The sequence below is a fragment of the Sorex fumeus genome, unplaced genomic scaffold (assembly GCF_029834395.1).
Source record: "Sorex fumeus unplaced genomic scaffold, SorFum_2.1 ptg000086l, whole genome shotgun sequence".
In the NCBI taxonomy this organism is placed as follows: domain Eukaryota; kingdom Metazoa; phylum Chordata; class Mammalia; order Eulipotyphla; family Soricidae; genus Sorex; species Sorex fumeus.
Window position 1 is genome coordinate 18,146,735 of NW_026606143.1, and position 19,229 is coordinate 18,165,963.

General features: G+C 39.4%; 1 protein-coding gene across 1 annotated transcript in view; it reads left to right on the forward strand.

Moving 5' to 3' along the window:
* DMD (dystrophin) overlaps nt 1–19,229 on the forward strand; it is a 2,292,284-nt gene that overhangs the window by 695,876 nt on the left and 1,577,179 nt on the right. Inside the window, exons 14-15 of the mRNA XM_056131284.1 lie at nt 11,748–11,849; nt 11,963–12,070. Of these exons, the coding sequence (XP_055987259.1) occupies nt 11,748–11,849; nt 11,963–12,070 (210 nt within the window). The remainder of the gene's footprint in view (nt 1–11,747; nt 11,850–11,962; nt 12,071–19,229) is intronic.

The window sequence follows — 19,229 nt, forward strand, 5'->3', positions numbered from 1 at the left end:
AGTCTTTTATTTGAGTTATTTTTGTGTATGTTCTTAGTGATCTGGATCATTGTTTCTTTTTTTCTTGGTGGTCAGTTTCCAATTCACTATTTGTTGAAGATACTTTTCTTTCTCCATTGAATGATTAAGATTTTTTGTAATAGTATAGATTTTTGAATAAGTGTGAATTTATTTCTGGGTTTTCTATTCTGTTCCTCTGATCTGTGTGCCAATTTGTTGAAGTACCTTACTCTTTTAATTACTAGAACTTCGTGATACAGTTTAAAGTTAGAAGAAATCGGGGGGTATGGTGCCACCAGCAGGTCAATCTGTACCTGTGAGGCGAGTGCATCAGCAGCCTGATGGCACCGTCAGACTTTCAGATACCCCAAAATTGCTGCTGTGCCTTGGCCAGATCCCAAAAACATGGGGCATAGTTTACCAAGAAAGTAAACTGCCAAAAGTTAGGTATGTGGGAGACACACCAACATACCACCTCCACCTCAGCTATATATATAATTGGAGGCATGGCCTTTCTGGTTCCTGATCGAACTGCTTAAGGGCCATGATCTCAGAGCCTCAGAAACAAATCTCAGAACCCAAAGGATTTTGGCAGAAATGCATCCTGTTCCTGCAGTAGGTTACTGGCGCTGGACCATTCCAGGTGGGAATAGGTTTCGTGCCTTGGCCTGTTCCCCCTGGTGGACCAGTGACTGCCATCCTCCAGAGGCCACTGGACAGTCAGGTTTGGACCTGCAGTGACAAGACACACAGGGCCTCACCAGATGGGGGTGGAATTGGCCCTTTCCTCTCCTTTCCAACAAGACCCCAAGTTGTCGCCTACAAACGGCCTCTCTGGCTCCTCATCAAGCTGATTAATGGCGATGATCCCAGAAACTCAGAAACAAATCTCAAAACCCAGCAGCTTATGGAAGAAATGCATCTGGAACACATACAAAGTGGTCGCTACCTCAGAGCTTATGAGAAAGCCAGATATGAGCTGGCGATAACAGGGCAACTGCAGTCTCATGGGAAGGGGTACGGTAACGGCTTGTCCTTCATGCCCTACCGAGGTCACAAGTTGCCCCCCCAAAAGAGGCTCTCCAGCATGGCCATGGCTCCAGAAGCAAAAGGACTTAATCCAGAGCCCTGCAGCTTGCGGCAGAAAAGTGAATGGACCAAGCGTTAAACTATGGTGCCATACCTCCCTGGGAAGGAAAGGGTGTTGCTCCCTTCTGCCTTTTTCCCCTCCAGCAGCAAGGTGGCCACTGCCTCAGAGCTTAAGGAAAAGCCTGGTATGAGCTGGCGGTGACAGGGCAACTGCAGTCTCATGGGAAGAAGGGCAGTACCAGCTCGTCCTTCACGCCCTGCCGAGGTCACGAGTTGCCCCCCCCCCACACACACACACACACAAGTGACTTTGGCACGGCCATGGCTCCAGAGGCAAAAGGACTTAATCGAGAGCCTGGAAGTTTGTGGCAGAAAAGTGAATGATCCATGTGTTAAACTACGGCTATATGCCTATATGCCTCCCTGGGAGGGAAAGGGTCTTGCTCCCTTAGGCTTCCCCCCGCCCCCCCTCCACCGGCAGCAAGGTGGCCGATGCCTCAGAGCTTATGGAAAAGCCATGTATGAGCTGGCGGTGACAAGGCAACTGCAGTCTCATGGGAAGGGGGATGGTGGTACCGGCTCGTCCTTCACGCCCTACCGAGGTCACAAGTTGCCCCCCACGAGCGGCTCTCCAGCACAGCCATAACACTAGATGCACAGAAACCAATCTCATAATTATCTGGCTCTTTGCAGAAATCCAAAATTGTGAGGCCGCTATAGTGGCCAGCTTGACATTATATGATTCTCATAACCAGCTATAGAAAACAAAGTATTTCACAATGCCTTTTCAGCAATTCTGATTGTTTGAGGGTGGGGGGAATTCTGAACAATAATGGTGCATCATTTGTCGAAATAATTTAATCAATGTAGAGAAGAGTTAAGTAGTAATCAGCTGCCTCACAGGCATTGGGAGGGGTGGGAGGGGGGTATATTGGGGTTCTTGGTGGTGAAAAATGAGTACTGGTAAAGGGAAAGGTGTTTGATCATTGTATGACCGAGACTTAAGCCTGAAAGCTCTGTAACTTTTCCCACAGTTATTCAATAAATAAATATAAGAAGATAAAAATAAAGTTAGGAGAAATCATACCTCCATTTTTTATTTGACTTGTTTGGTTTATTCTATGTCTTGTGGTTCTGTGCAAACTTTGTAATTACCTGCTTTATTTCCTTGTAAATTGTTTGGATTTATTTTTAACTTTTTTACTTTCAAGGTTCATATGGAGGTCAGTGTGGACTTGCAAAAGCTTATTCAACAGTTACTACTGTGTTTAACAAACTTAGTCACTTTCAGTCTTCTACAGAATACTATCAATTAGATCTACAATAGTTTTTATTACCAGTTTCAGTACTTTTCTCTTAAAATAATCATAAAAGGTAAAGGTAAAGGCCCTCCCGTTGATCATTGATTTGCTCGAGCGGGCCCAGTAACATCTCCATTGGAGACTTTGTTGTTACTATGTTTGGCGTATCGAATACGTCACGGGGAGCTTGCCAGGCTCTGCCGTGCGGGCAAGATACTCTCAGTAGCTTGCCAAGCTCTCCGAGAGGGGCAGAGGAATCGAACTCGGGTCGGCCATGTTGGCTGCATGCAAGGCAAATGCCCTACCGCTGTGCTATCACTCCAGCCCTTATCCTCTAATATATATTCTATTCCAACAAGCCATTCATCATCATTTTATTTCAACCTCTTTATTCTGGTATTGGGAATACTCATCTTCACCATATTTGCTCTATATGCTTCTGCCTTATGGAGAAAAACTCATCTCTGTACCATTGTTACATCATTGTTGATTGGAAAAAATGTTAACTGGAAGGTATTCATATAGAGGACCATAATATCTTAGCTCATTGATGGAAAACAGTGCGACTGAATGAATTTCTAGTACATACCTACACTTTCCTGGAGCAATAGCACATCCAGGTAGGGCGTTTGCCTTCACGCTGCCGACATTGCCGACCCAAGTTTGATTCCTCCACCCCTCTCAGAGAGCCGGCAAGCTACTGAGAGTATCTCGCCCGCACAGCAAAGCCTGGCAAACTACCTGCATAGCAAAGCCTGGCAAACTACCTGTGACATATTCGATATGCCAAACACAGTAACAAGTCTCACAATGTTACTTGCCCACTCAAGCAAATTGATGAACAACGGGAGACAGTGACAGTGACAGTGACCTACACTTTAGTGTATACTACTTATACTGATGTGGAGAAGTGAGCAGGTGTATTGATTGATAAATGATACAGAATTTAAAAATGGGGATTATTTGTAGAGATAGAAGAGAATATTTTTGTTGATTTATATATTTTGTAACTCGATATTGGATGAATCAGAAGCACATTTAAAATAATAATAGCATTAAGGTGATGGAGATGATCTTACTGAGCCAGGTATCAATGATATTTTGTGTCTGTATGAAATAATTATATTTTATTACGATTTTTACATGCACATTTGTCTAAAAATTTTATAACTTCTATGGAATACTAGCTCTTTCACCAATGAATAAGCCAGCACCTGGAAAATTTAAATCCAAGTTCATGTCATTTGCAAGTGATAGAGCTTGTATTGGTACCAGGATTTGTGTGAAAGCTAAGCTTGATCTTTCTCTTAATCTCTCAATTTCTTTGGAGAAAATTACTATGTGACTTTGAGGAATTTATCACAGGGCAAATATTTGCAAGTACATTGGGATAATATTCTATATGAACACAAGTATTAATTTCAATTGGAAGGTCTTTTTTGTCTTAAAAAACTAAACTTTATAATTATGCACACTTTTTCAAAATCAACTTTTATTTGTGTACTCAAAGATCAACACAGGTCATCATTGCAACTTGAAAACTTTATAGAAATCATTGCTCAGTTCCACAGCCCTATAAAAATAGAGCGATAGCACAGCGGGTAGGACATTTGTCTTGCATATGGCTGACCTGGGTTGATTCCTCTGTTCCTCTTGGAGAGCCTGGCAAGTTACTGAGAGTAACCCGCCTCCACCACAGGGCCTCGCAAACTCACTGTGGCATATTTGATATGCCAAAATCAGTAGCAACAAGTCTCACAAAGGAGATGTTACTGGTGTCTGCTGAAGCAAATCGATGAACAATGGGAGGACAGTGCAACACCCTTTATTTGGTGCTCCCTTCTCTATCTGAGCTGTCTTTTCCCCGAGCATGTGTGGCTGGCATCCAAGCCATGGAGCAAAATTCCTGGTGCAAATCTCCACCATTCTCTGATGTTAGTCTCCTATTTTGTTACTTTATGTTCCCCAGATGAGTGCAGTCTTTCTATGTCTATCCCTCTCTTTCTGACTCATTTTGCTTAACATGATACTTTCAGTGCAGTACCACTTGTGTGTAAATTTCATGACTTCGTCTTTTCTAATAGCTACATAGTACTCCATTGTGTAAATGTACCAAAGTTTCTTTAACCAGTCATCTGTTCTCAGGCACTCAGGTTTTTTCCAGATTCTGGCTATTTTAAAGAGTACTGCAATGATAAAGTGCTCTGTTTTTAAAGATCGAGTTTATCCCATTTGAAAAATATTGATTTCTCATTGTAATAGAGAATTTTAGATTTTTATATTTAAAGTTCTCTATATGTATAGAATTCATTGTGTCTACAGCCAAAGTTCCAGAACCATCCAAACTATACAAAAACCCCTGTATTCACCCTTCCCACTCCCTTGTCCAATTTCCTCTTTAGCCATGGTTTTTACTGCATCTAGGAGTCTTGCTGTTTGCTCATTCATTTGTTCCTGGGTTGATTTCTATTCCACATATAACTGTTTTTCCCTTCCTTTCTAATTTCATTTAGCACAATTTCTCAAGTTTCATCAATTTTGTCCCCAAAGACAAAATTCCATCTTTTCTCATGGCATATTTAGTATGCCGGTGAATATGTATAGCACAGCTAGAAATGAAAGCTGAGATCAGGAAGCTTGTTCAGTGGTTAGGGTACATGCTTTGTATCCTTCAGGGCCCAGGTTTCAACCCCAGCACCAAGTGCCCCTCTGGCACTGCAGGACTAGGCCTCGGAGATGCCAATACCCCACTGGGGTTTCCCTTGTGGTCCAAGTCACCATAGGGCCTGATCAGGACTGACACATGCACCTACCATTGGATTGTCTGCCTAGGTTGGTTGAGTATTGCTGAGAATGTGCCTGGGACACTGAAAAAGTATATCCAGCTAGGGATCCGAGAGCTATTAAGGTGCTTGCCTTGCACATGGCTGGCCCAGGTTTGATCCCTGGCATCACATATCATTTAAGATTGATCCAAGAGCACAGAGCCAGGAGTAAGCCTGGAACACATACATATATGACCCCAAAGAAACAACAGCAACCAGCTAAATGCTTATTTTTTCTTTCTTTTTTGTTTTTGGAGCCATACCTAGAATTGTTCAGGGTTTATTCCTGGTTCTGTGCTCAGGAACCATTCCTGATGGGCTTTGGTGACCAGAGGGGAGTGCCAGAGATTAAACCCGAGTTGGTCACATACAAGGCAAGTACTCGATCCATTGTCCTATCACTCTGGCTCTCTTGATACTGATTTTTCATCAGCACAGATTTCAAGCTGCCAATCCTGACCACATTGGGGCATATCTTCAAATGCAGCACTGTTTTGAGAACATTTTGTTCTTTGTTAACCTTTGTGACCCTAGTGGCAGCCTGCCTATGAGCTTTAAAGAAAGTTCTATTCTCTCCATCTCGGATGATGTGTTTGCTGGCAGGTATTGCCAATACTCCTGGCAGATCCTACTCTCCCAGGCAGTCTTCAAACTGGGACACATGTTGGCAGCCAGTCCCTTAAACCTAATGGTATGTACCAGCCAAACAGAGTTTTGAGATTCCTGCATGACTGGCATCCATGTTTTGAAGTTAGAATTTGAGGAGGATGGAACACAATGTCACATGTCAATGTCAATGTCACAATGTCACATCGCTCCTGCCCTGACCACAAATTCATCAGTCATGACTGTGAAGGACTGGTGGGTAGTTATTTTATGAAGACGATGGACATCAAAGAAAACAATGGAAATTGTAAGGAAAAAACTTGGAAACAAAGACCCCGTATTGATATTTCCCAAGGGGCCTATGGGCTTTGCTATGCTGTGTGCAAATGTGTCTGTTACTCCCAAGACACCAAATACAAAGGAGACCCCCTAAAGGATCAGAGACTGTGGCCGCAGAACAGTGAGGTGCTACACAAGCTCCTAACAATTTCTGGAGCACACTGTAATTGCTAGAAAGAGGATTGTGGTGCTCAGGACATTTGGGTGTCCCCAGTTGAATGAACAGCAGAAGCTGGATAGAGTTCAGATGACACCACCTGGGAACATTGAACTACAATGTACAAATGATAACAGCAACCACAGCACCTTTCCAGAAGCGTTTGTTAGTGCCTTATCAATGCAGGGAAATAAATAATATGTGCCACTGATTGCAATGACACCAAGCATGCTTCTTCAAGTGAAAATCGGACTTGATTCTTGGCATAAGCACTGTGGCAGAATTTCATTAATGGAGTCAACATTGTATTTACCCTTCAGAAGTTAGTTTTTGCAATGTGCATATTTATTTAAACATGAAAGTGGGGGTTTTGGTTACTATTTTTTTCAAAATTTTAAAGAAAATTGGAGCTATAATGTCATTTTTTTAATATCCAATAACATTAGCCTTCGGATCCTGGACAAATGGGCTAGACTACATGTTTCGTTAAAGCTACTGGAAACACAGCATTATACCCCTACAACAAGTATAATGTTCTAGGTTGTTGCAGCTGAATAAGAAAAGTAGCCAGTCAAACTCGTGCTAAAATTAAATATGAAAATATTTGAAAAGGAACAACCGTTGATTCTTATCACTGCAAGTTATCTAGCTCCGATTATAAAGAATATTTTTGGAGTGTGGAGGGACACCCAGCTGTGCTCAAGACTTACTTCTGGCTCTGTGTTCAGTGTTTATTCCTGATGAGACTATCACTGTATGCAGGATCGAACTAGAATTGGCCCCTGGCAGGGCAAGCACCTTAACCCCTGTACCTCCAGCCCCTACAAGTAATCTTTTTGATAGTGAATTCTCTGTGGAGGATTGAACTGAAGTTATAGCCCATAAATGCAGTTCATTGATCTCTGTGGCCTTAGGGATAAATGACTTCGTCTCCTGGAATCTTAGTTTCCTCATCTATAAGCAGCAATTTTGTAAGTGACCATTTTGAGTTCCTTTAGGAGCTCAGTCAGAATCACTGACAAGATCATCTCAACAGAAGTAGTATTTTTTTAGGGGAATCTCTAATGGATGTCTCCTAATACCCCCAAACATGCTCTACCACCTTGAACTGTGTGTTAGTGAAGTTTAATGCTTCAGTTAACAGTTTGTAAAACATGTACAATGGAAAAGAGAATAGAACTGGACTAAACATCAAGTGTAATTCTTGCCCCCCTTCTAGACTTATTAGGTCTGTAATTTCTTTCAGTAAGTTAAATTTTGTTCATTTTCTTTTCATCATCAGCTCTTTTCCTCACCAACTCTATTGTATATAAAGAAAGAGGAGAAACAATAAATTATTTATTTCATTTAGGGGGCCACACCAAGAAATGTTAACAGATTTCTCCTGGCTCAGCACTCAGGAATTACTCCTGACAGTTCTCAGTTGTATATATGGGATGCCAGAGATTGAACCCCGATTGGCTTCATGTAGGACAAGAGCCCTACTTGCCCTAACTCCAGTCTCTAAATCATTTTTCAAAAGAGCTCATTGCACAGCACTGTATATCGCTTGTGATTCAATAAAAAAGGGGAGGGACTCATTGCACTTAAATTTCATTTAGTTTCAAAAGTATATTCCAGGATTTTCAATTGCATCAAATGTATGTGTGTTCCTTAATGCTACCTTTGATTCTGCATCCTAGTCACTGCTGCATTGTGTGGTCCGTGGCACACAAAAATGTTTCTTCCTTCCCGGGCATACTCCTAGGAACACTTGATCTCTTAATGCCAATCTTGATAAGGTACCATTTAGCTTTCACATTCTATCACTGGTCTCAATAAATTCAAGGGTCAAAGGACTTAAGTTTTGCTTCCAGGCATGTCAGATTTTCCTCAGTCGCCTTTATCCAAATGTTCTTTTGCTAGCCATTTTTCACTTTTGTTTTGAAAAAAACAACTCAACCAAACAGAAAAACGCAGATGAAAAATATCCTTGGCATGTCTAACAATGTGAGATGTGAATTAAACTGGAGGGAAATATCACCCCCATTTCGTATCTGTGCATGGATGATAATGGAGTTGTGACTTAACCCATGAAAATATATTTGTGTAAGTGAACTGACTTTTAGCTTTTCTTTCTAATGAGACAAAATAAGGGCATACATAACAATTAATTATCAGTTCCTGAGATCTTAGAATTTCTTATTCATTTATATGCTTAAAGTTTATCTGATTTGTTAAAGATTTGCAGAGAAGCAGATTGTGATCATAATGCAGTAATTTTTTAAAAATGCTACTTAACTTCATGTCAATGCCAAGCAAACCAGACCCTAATTCTTGTCTATCAATATAGTTATATCCATTCAGGTAATAATAGAAGAATAAAGAGCTGACTGATAATCTTCTAATTGCTTTGCTCAATCATTTGTAATTAAAATTAAGCCCAATATTTCTAAGCAGTAAATAGAGAAATCAATAAATTTGAGAACTATGTGTATCTCTTATATTGGTGCACATGGCATTGAAAGAAATCTACTTGTGGCTAGATATGTATAGTGTATATACTAGAGGTTTCTAAATCAGTTATATAATTTTACAAAGAATAGTCAGAAGTACCATGTTCACATTGAAATAGAAGTGACTTAGATTCACTTCATTGACAGTTTTCTGAGAATGATATCGCTTTATGCAGTGAAATGTGTTACTAAAATATGTTCTTTTATATTGGAAATACTTAAATAAGATACTTAAAGGCTGACCATGTTTTATTCACATGTAATATAAGCATCTTCTAGAGTGGGTACAGTGAAATGAGTATCCCTTGATGGTTCTCAGCAGATTTTATAAAAACATCTTGGTCAATAAAAATGTAAATAGCTACAAGCAGTTACAATTCAGTTGAAGTTAAAAATATTTGCTAGTACATAATTTTGTAATATTTGTGGCCATTCTTTAAAAGTTTGTGATGGCTGCTTTCTCTGAGAGTGCTTAAGTAATTTAGTCATAAATATCCTAAAAGAGTCACTTGAATTAATTGGGAGAAAGACAATTTATCTCTCAATGAACTTTAATTATTGAAGGGAATTTTAATTTAATACTTTTAAATTTTAAAAGACATGCACAAGAGTTGAATCTTAGTTATTTGACTCTAGATTTATCTTCCTCATATAAGCGAGAAAATTGGCAGGTAGTATTGTATTTATAATTGGGAAACTGAGTCACAAAAATTAAAATCTGCTCTAATTGACTATAGGAACCCTATATATTCCAAGGGGACCTCAGTTAAAAAATTCTTATACATGGGACTCACAACATGAGACTGGCGGGATGGGGGCATCAGTAGTTAGAATAGGAGGCTCATAGAAAGGGAAACCAGGTCAGAAGTGGTCCATGGGTTGGAAAATGGCTGAAAAACAGTGCTCTAGTTTAACATTTTAAATTTTGTCACTCTGCTAATTTAAAGGCATTCTCGAACCTCCACTCACTATAACACAGACATGTGGGTTCTTTTGTTTTGTTTTGTTATTAGTTTCTTGGGTCACACCTGGCAATGCATAGGGGTTACTCCTGGCTCTGCACACAGGAATTACTCCTGGCGGTGCTCGGGGGACCTTATGGGATGCTGGGAATCGAACCTGGGTTGGAAGCATGCAAGGCAAATGCCCTACCCACCGTGCTATCACTCCAGCCCCAGACATGTTTTTTTTTTTACCCACTTTAGTTCTGAGTTATTTTGTAGTGCCAAGGAACTGGCATCTCTTAAATAAGTTTTTTATATTTGTCAATGCACCCATAAAGAAGTGCCTAAATAATGGAATTTATTTTCCCCTCTCAGTTCTGGAGCATGTGAGTTCAAGGCTATAGTCTCGGTAGTTTTGGTTGCCCCTGAGGCCTCTTACTTTTCCTTTTCACTGGGTTGTCAGTGGTCTGTCTTCTGTGTCGATGTGTCTCTGGTGTCATTATATGGCTCATTTCCTCTTCTGATTGTACAACTGTCATATTAGACTAGAATCCACCTGAACAGTCTCATTTCCCCTCAAAACCTGATCAGGTGAATGCAAGGCAAGCACCTTCCCTCCTGTCCTAACTCTTTGGCTTTTAAAATTAACAAATTACACTGCCCATCTATGCAATTATAAACTGAAGATGTTCCTTCAGTAGACACTATGTAGCACTAGTGTCTTGTAACATGAGGTGGGAGATTTTATATATGTTTAGGACTCTCAGTTCCTTTTCCTTATGAAAATGGTGTTGTGATTAGTTCATTCCTTCCCATCTTGAACTCCTTTGGTTTTGATGGACAGCAATATGTCAGCCCCACTATGACCTTTAATAACCACATTTTCATGTTCACTATTTGGCATATTTTTGACTAATAGTTCTGACTTTTCTTAGTTTGAACCTGTTTTTCTCACAGAAAATTTACTAATAGATATGTTATATACCAATTTACCAGTTAGGAGTAATTGTATATTTCACAATGCTAGTTGCATGTATATGATTTGAATTACATATTATAATTTTCTAGGTGGATCAATCCAATCATATGTCATTAATTAGAAAGTATACTGACATTTATCTACATTTGGGGTGTTAGTTCTATACTAAATAAAACATGCCAATTCAAACCAATGGCTGTTGAAAAATAGTCATGGGAATTATTATAATCTCTTAGCAGCAGATAAAAATAAACTAAAATTTTTAGATTTGGCAGTGCCCCAGAATGGGCTGAAAGTGAATGAAATCTTTTTATTATTAGACATTTATTTTGCACAAAAATTACTACAGAATTTATTTTTGGATGTAAAAGTCTTTGTCCTTAGTTTATCTTAGATATTAATATTAATATAGTATTACATGAAGACAAGAGTGACCTGATAAAGATATGACTGCAATTACTCAGGGAAGACTATACAATTTTCTCTGTAGAATTGTTGATAGAGAGTAAATTTAAATGCTTTGTAATAACTGGATCAATTTTAGAACCCACATATGGATGTCATTTAAGTCACTGATAGCTTTATTCTGCAATCAGGACATTAAACAATTTGAAATATACAAAATCGCTGTAACAAAAGTCCCTTTTGACTTTCTGTTTAGTAATCAGTCTTTCATTCTTTGGGGTGTATTATAAAACCAATGAAAGCTACACAGTGCAAAATGCTTTAATTCTATATGCTTGTCTCTGCTATCTGAAAAAACCATGGAGGCTTAGCTTGTGGCATGACAGCTGCTTCTAGAATTCTGGTAAGTATCCTCTTCCCAGCATAAGGTGGAGAGCATAGCCAAATACTCTGAAGTCAATTGAAAGGCACGGATTGTTTTGAAATAGAAGTAGAAGGAAAGGTTTGCACCCAACAGGACACTTTGCCAAATCATTTCTGCCATTTGCAATACCAATCAGTTACTGATTTCTTTTGCCAATGTCATGATGGACTGTGTCTTCCTCAGGTATTGGGAGATCGCTGGGCGAATATCTGTAGGTGGACAGAAGACCGCTGGGTTCTTTTACAAGAAGTCCTCCTGAAGTGGCAACGCTTCACTGAGGAGCAAGTGAGTCATGCTGGGGAAATTGTGTCAGTAAAAGACACAGATTTTAAAGGGGTGAACAAAAGCTTGGACGATTTTTAATAATGGTCTTCTTTGGGGACATTCTTTTCTTTCAGTACCATTTCAGTTCATGGCTTTCAGAAAGAGAAGAGGCAGTCAACAAGATTCACACCACCGCCTTTACGGATCAAAGCGAAATGTTATCAAGTCATCAAAAACTAACTGTATGTATTTTCTTTCAGTTTTCAGAAGCCTTTCAAAACAAAATTGTTTAATAGTGTTTTTGTAAAAAATAAACCAAAACGGTAGATTATGGTCCCATTTTGATTTGGCCTTTCTCTACTTCAACATGTTAGACCAAAATGCTCAATCACATTGTTACCTTTTGCATTGATGTAGGCAAGGACAGAGAATATCTCAGGGCAGTGTTGCTGCTGTCTGCTGTCACAAAATTCTGTTTACTTGAATTCAAGTGACGTGAACCAACAGGCATTTCTTTCATTCTGGAGCTTGGAAGGCTAAGATGAGGGGGCCAGGGGTTTTTATTCTTAGTGAGATGCCTCTTGACCTTTGAACAGTGCTCTCTTACAAAGTTCTTGCATGGCAGTGTTTCCTTCTCTTCTTTTTTCTTTTTTTTTTCTCTTTTTGGTTCTGGGAATTGAACGCAAGCTTCATACAAGCAAGTCAAGTGCTCTGCCATTGAGCTGTGTCCCTGGCTCCACTTGCTTTTCTTAGAAAGAGATGAATTCCATCATAGAGTCTCTCTTAATCTCATCTAAGCTTAGTTTCCTCCCAAGGCCCCTGCTGTTAATATTATCAAAGTTTGGAACCTGCAACATAGAAACTTAGAAATAATACAAAATGTCATACCATAAGATAGAGGAACTCTTCAACACTGTTTTCTAAAATGAAATTGTGCTCTTGAGGAAATATATCCTACCCAGAATAAGACCAAATGAAATTTCTTTAAAAAGGGGAAATTTGCAAAGTAAATTGGAGTGTTCTACAACATTGTACAGACTATATTTCTAAAGTAATATATTTTATGTAGATTCACTGAGAAATCAAAGTTCCTGAAAGGATTATCCTCATCTATAAGGGTATTTTACCCTAGCTTGGACAAAACCAGAAGAAACCATTAAAGCAAATTAAATGCTATTAATGATAAGTGCCTATGTATTTTGAGAAAGGAGGGAACTTTGGCATCCAGGGCATAAGAGGGAAGCCTTCATCAGGATATTTAATTTCTAGTCAAACCTTCCAGTGTAGAAAAATATATTGAGTGCTTTTTTTCCCACTGTGAATTTTATTATTTTCTAACAAAGGAAGATCAATATAAAATTATGAGAACATAAGTAAGTAGGATTTTAAAAAATGATAGACTAAGTCTCTTAAATGCTAATATAAAATAGACTGAAGAGCCAGAGTAGTGGGCAAGGTGTTGCCTTGCACACAACTGACATGGTTCAATCCATAGCACCCCAAATGGCACCCCAAACACTGCCAGGAATGATCCCTGAGCACAGATCCAGGAGTAAGCCAAGAGTAGCATGGCTGAATTTTTTGATAATCTAATAGAAACCAGTGATTTGTGGTAAGCAATATTTTTAAATTTTATCTAACAAACAATTTATGCATGGATTGCTATTGTATGCTCTTAATAGAAGTTGAATACTTTAAAAATTTTGTTTTTGGATTTTGGGCCCACATTTGCCAGTGTTCAGGGATTATTCCTGGCTCTGTGCTCAGGGATCACTTCTGGAATATTTCGAATACCATATGGGTTCTAGGAATGGAGCTCAGGTAGACCACATGCCAGGCAAACACTCTATCCACTGTATTATTACTGTGACCCTTAAAGATATTATTAAATAAATTTCACAGGATAAGTTTGTGACGTTTAATCAAATATTTATTTGTATGATACATTTTGCTACACAGCTCATAGTATTCTCTAGGCTTTGAATTTAAAATAGGGTTACTTAAATTTTGTTATCAAGAACTAGCTTGTTGTTGATAAAATAATTCCTCACAAAATCACTTGCTTGAGCGATATGGTCACCAATGACCTTTTTTCAGAGAGATATTTACATATGCATCCAAAGGGCAAAAACATATGTGGTCCAGGAATGTTCTTGTTCTGCAGCTGATGGAGAGCCTTGGCTAGTTTGATAGTCATATCTGTCTCTGGAATATTCTTTGGTAGCAGGAGTTTTCATAGTAAGGACATTAATTAGAAAAACTTAACTAGTTAAAGAGGAGGAGAACAAGAGGATTGCTTTATAGCAGAAGTTGAGGTCTAGGATAAAAGCATGTGTGTAAAGTAGATATGTAAATTAGTATAGAACATAAGTATCATTGCTAATATGAGCCCTGGTACTTCCAGATGTAGTTGTGGACCTTTGAAGCTAGCTACTTTAAACCCCTTTTCTCCTGGGGCCAGAGTGATAGTACGGTGGGTAGAGCATTTGCCTTGCATGAAACTAACCTGGTTTTGATCCTCAACATCCTATATGGTCCCTCAGGCATCACAAGGAATGATTCCTGACTACCAAGCCAGGAGCAACCACTGAGCATGGCTAGGTTTGACACCCCCCAAAAAATACCTGCTTCCTACCAAGAGTGGAGAGATAGTACAGGGCTAAGGTGCTTGCGTTACATGCAGTAGACTCTTGTTAGATGCCTAGTGATACGTGGTCCCCTGAGCACCAAGAAGGGTCACTCCTGAGCACAGAGCCAAGAATAACCCCGAGCTCTACTGCATGTGGTCCCAAAAACCAATCCCACCAATTGCAAAACCTGCATATCATTTCACCATTTGATTCCTTGGCAAAAATAGCTATAATCAAGAGCTGTCATTTCAAATAACCATGTGCCACTATATTGACATTTTTGTGAGTCAAAGACTTTATTAGCCTCAGGGCCATGGAAATGTACTCTTAAGAAAATCTCAAAAATTTTTCAGTATGATTAAAATCCAAATTATATCACCTTACTTGTGAACAAAGTGAAAATATGTTTTGTGTAAGTCTTACTATGTGATAGCTTAAGCCAATTAACAGAAACTGACAGCTGGTCTAGAATTTGAGGTGAAATTCCCCTGCTGACTCAGGCAGTGAATAAGAATTTAATGTTCATTAAAATATGTCACAATCTGAGACCCAAAACAGGTACCATCTGTCACTACGCCCTACTACATGCCTAGGTATATATATGGTATGCTAAAACATTTTATTTACACTCATGGTGATTTGTTTTGAAACATTTTCACTCATAACTCATAGGATTGCCTCCTAATCTCTCATTTTAGGTGGGGTGGAAAGATTCCATTAATCATTTAGCTCTGCATTTGTGGCTTTTCCCAAATCAGATAGGTCTCTTTTTCAGGGTCCAAACTTAGGATTTATTTGACATAATATGTCAATGCCAATGTATACCACTGGTGGTTCACACAAGAATGCCCCATTGGATGGTATATACCATCAGGTACTCACACTTGGATGTCATTGGATTGTACCAACAGAAACGGCTCTTACTACAAAGATTTCATATTACACCTTAGCTCCATTCCACTCAGCCAAGGGGAGCATGATTAGTGAAACTCTCAGATAGTGAGAAGCACAAATTGCTGCACTGATGCCAAAGTGTAAAAGGACATAACGTATAGTAGAGAAGAACTGGGGAATTGTCATAGCATGGGTATTATGGGGGAAAGGGCCCTATCTACAGGAATCCTGTCCCGGGGAAGTGTGTTGCTGCTGAGATGAACAATGGTGTTGACAGAGGATCGCCTAACTCTGGAAAGCATGATGGTGATCTAAACCAAGGCTCTTACAGTGACTTCTGCTCATGACCACAAGCATGACCTTTCCACATGACCCCCGCATCTTTAACATCGGTAGTTGAGTCAAACATATCCCAAAAATGAGACATGCATAAATTAATTTCCAGAAGACCCCAATTATCCTTCATGTGACCCTCTTGGGGTCATCTACCCTGGCTGAAGAAGCAGGGCTTGAAGGGCATACACTATGCAAGGGCTGCCTCAGTTATGTGGCTGGTGGGATGAGAAAGCAGAGACAGAGCAAGTACTTGGGTATGCTCACGGAACCCATTGGATGCACTGTAGTTCCACCTGCCCAGGTTTCCTTGATATCAGCCCTGTGATGGTACTCAGTGAATCCATCTAGAGAGAATCACTGGTTTTTGAAGGGAAGTCCCCAGCCTCACAGCCTTGGCAGCATCTGGGATCTTGTTGGAAAGGTCAGTCCTTGGTCCCTCTCCAGACCATATCCTCAGATACTCTGGAAACAGAGCTGGGAAGTTAGAAATTTATCCAGCCTTCTGGGTGACTCTGATGTTTTCCTCAGAGGTAGAATGGTCCAGAGATGATTCTAATGGCTTGGTCTCTTGTTTTTCTCCTACCTTCAGATAAGAGCAACACATATAGTAGGCATACAGAATTCAGCTCCACCAGTGTTAGAGAAATTTACTCAGCATCACTGTCTTGGGACTTGTTCCTGTTGAACATAGAGCAAAGACTTCATTAGCCTTTTTTAAAAAATAAGTTGACCTTCTTTTCTCACTTCTGCTCATCCTCTGTCTCTAACCCCAGAGAACACGTCTTCTCCCTCCTCTTGAATCACTTGTCTGTCTCTTGCCACTTTATGCCACTGGCCCCAATTGAAGGTGTTGACTATGTCTCACTGCCAGCCTGGGAATTAGGCTCAGGAACCTGGTGTCTGAAAATAAGACTAATTGTATTTTGAAAAACCCTGGTTGATGGCTGCCTTTGATAGATGAGCCTCCTTCGGTTCCCTGAGTCTCAAGTGCTATGGCTGTCTGGGATAAACAGAACTGTGATGATTTCTTGATATGCAGAAAAAGAGCATTTTTCTATTATAATGTTTGCTAACAGTCCAATCATGCCAAATTAATATGAATTCAGATAACCCATAGTAGGTGACTAAAGTGACCCCATGTACATGAACCCTTCATAGGTTTTATATCTTTTTCCCTATGTTAAATTCCAGTAGGAGAATTCTCCAGGAACTGAAAGATTTTATTTGGCATGAAGTTGGGGTAGGATTGATCATTTTTTCCTAGTTTATTCTTTACTGATGTCTTTCACCTTTATTTTTAATCCATTTTTATTATTTACTTTTTATTGAATCATCATGAGATAAATATTAACAACATTATCATGATTAGGTTTCAGTCATACAATGTTCCAATATCCAACCTTTCACCAGTGTACATTTCCCACCACCAATGTCCTGTTTCCCTGCTGCTACTCTACCCCGCCCCAGCCTGGCTCCATGTATGACAGGCCCTTTCATTTTGGACTGGGCCATACCCCACAGTACTCAAGGGACCATGGTGTGCTGCATATTGAGCCCATAGCCTCACACGTGCAAGGCATGCTCTCTACTGGAGGCACATCGCAGACTGTCACCTTTGATTTTGTTTTTCTGGCCAAGTGCTTCTTTGTCTGCTCCAGTGAGAACACAGGAGGCTTATTTTCATTTGCCACTAAATCTCCTTAGGTATCCAATTACTTTTATAGATTATCTAAGAAAGCCTGTTTCAGTAACATGGCTTCCCATAACTCTCTGACATGATCTTTTGCTTCAAACACAGAACTCTCAGACCTTCATTTGGAAATGATTTCAATCCATCATGTATTTACATGAAACGATGATTGTCCCTCATTAACTTCACTCATAGTGCACTTTAAAATTACTCCTTAAGCTCCGAAAAAGCCAGCCGAGGATGATTATATTTACATTTTTGTCCTTTGAAATGTCTTGGGCTGGGGAAGTGGCTCCCTGCTAGAGTTTCTGCCTTGCATATCTGAGCCCCTGGGTTTGATCCTTGCAGTTTTTTTTCTCCTTTATGATGTGTCCTAATTTGTATCTTAAACTTTTCTACAAAGAATTGGGGTTGACTTATACAAAATAAATGTATGTGAGATAATAACAAAGATAAAACAGAAAACTGAGGCACCACAAAGAAATTAGAGGGATTTTCATTGAAATTCATATTTGGATCTCATCTTCGAGGAAGGCAGCAGAAACTGTCTTATAATGAGTTCAAGTATGCACATGAACTTAATAGAAAGCTAAATGTGACTTAAACAAATTAGATATGCAAAATGTATTTGTTAGCAATTTCCCACACTGAGAGGTATATTTAGGAAGGAAGTCAATTTACAGAGTTTAAATCTAGCATTGGCCTTTCGCATTCTCTCAAAAGAAAAAAAAAGGAACCACTAGCAAAATGCTTAATAATTGAATAATTGAAGAAAGTTAGAAAAGAACTTCAAAACTTGCTTTTATTCCCTTAGAATGCTAAGCATAAAGGCAGCAAGAGGACATAACCAGATGAAGAAGATTCTGAATAAAGTATGAGCTAATTGAAGGAGATGGGAGCATTCTGCAGTTCAGAGCTATCAATGCAGGTGGCATGCCAAAATGAGCTACATAAAGTGTCCTTTGCAGGAGGGTGTATTGATTTCTCTATGTTGATGACACTTCACTTCATGAGCGATTGGTGCATCTGTTTCGCGACAATTTCCTTGCCATATGTAATGTTAGTGGTTCTTAAGTAAATTTGCATTTGTTTTGGAAAGACAGGTCTCACAGTTTAGTTTATATTCGTGGTAACTTCTTACTGCCAAATGAGGGGCGACAATTTAATTCTTTCCTTTGTATTTTTTATTTTGGGGGTTTGGGGATACACCCAGCTGTGCTCAGTGCTAACTCTTGGCTCTGTGCTCAGGGATCATTCTCAGTCTCCTGGCAAGGCAGCTTGAGGGTATGCAAGGCAAATGCCCTGCCAGTTGTATTATCTCTCCAGCCCTCCTTCCTTCCTTTATTACCTCTTATTTAGTATTTACAAATTATATCAGAGACTAGTGTTTGTGATAGAAGGTGAATTGCCCAAAGCACAGGATGACCTTAATGAAATAAAGTGAATGAAGAAACACCTTAATGACTGGCTCCATGCATCTACTTCATTCATTCATTGTGTTAGCAACCAAAAGGCATTTTCAGTCTCTCATAGCTCCTGGTAACTTTGGAAACCAGAATGCATTTCCTTCACGTAACATTACATTACGTGAACCACAGTAATTTACCTAATGCATGTGTGTGGCAAAACGATTCCAGCATGTCAAACACACTTGGTTTGTACAATTTAATGGACTCTCCAATTTACTTGAGAAGATAATTACTCAAGCAGTCAAGTATTAATTGAATAGCAGATGCTAATTTTTGTCAGTAAACTGAACATCCAGATCTGTATTTCCAAATAATAGAACAAATGAAAGCTTGATGTGAACAAATCATACTTTAAGTTGATCTAGATATTACCTGCATTCAG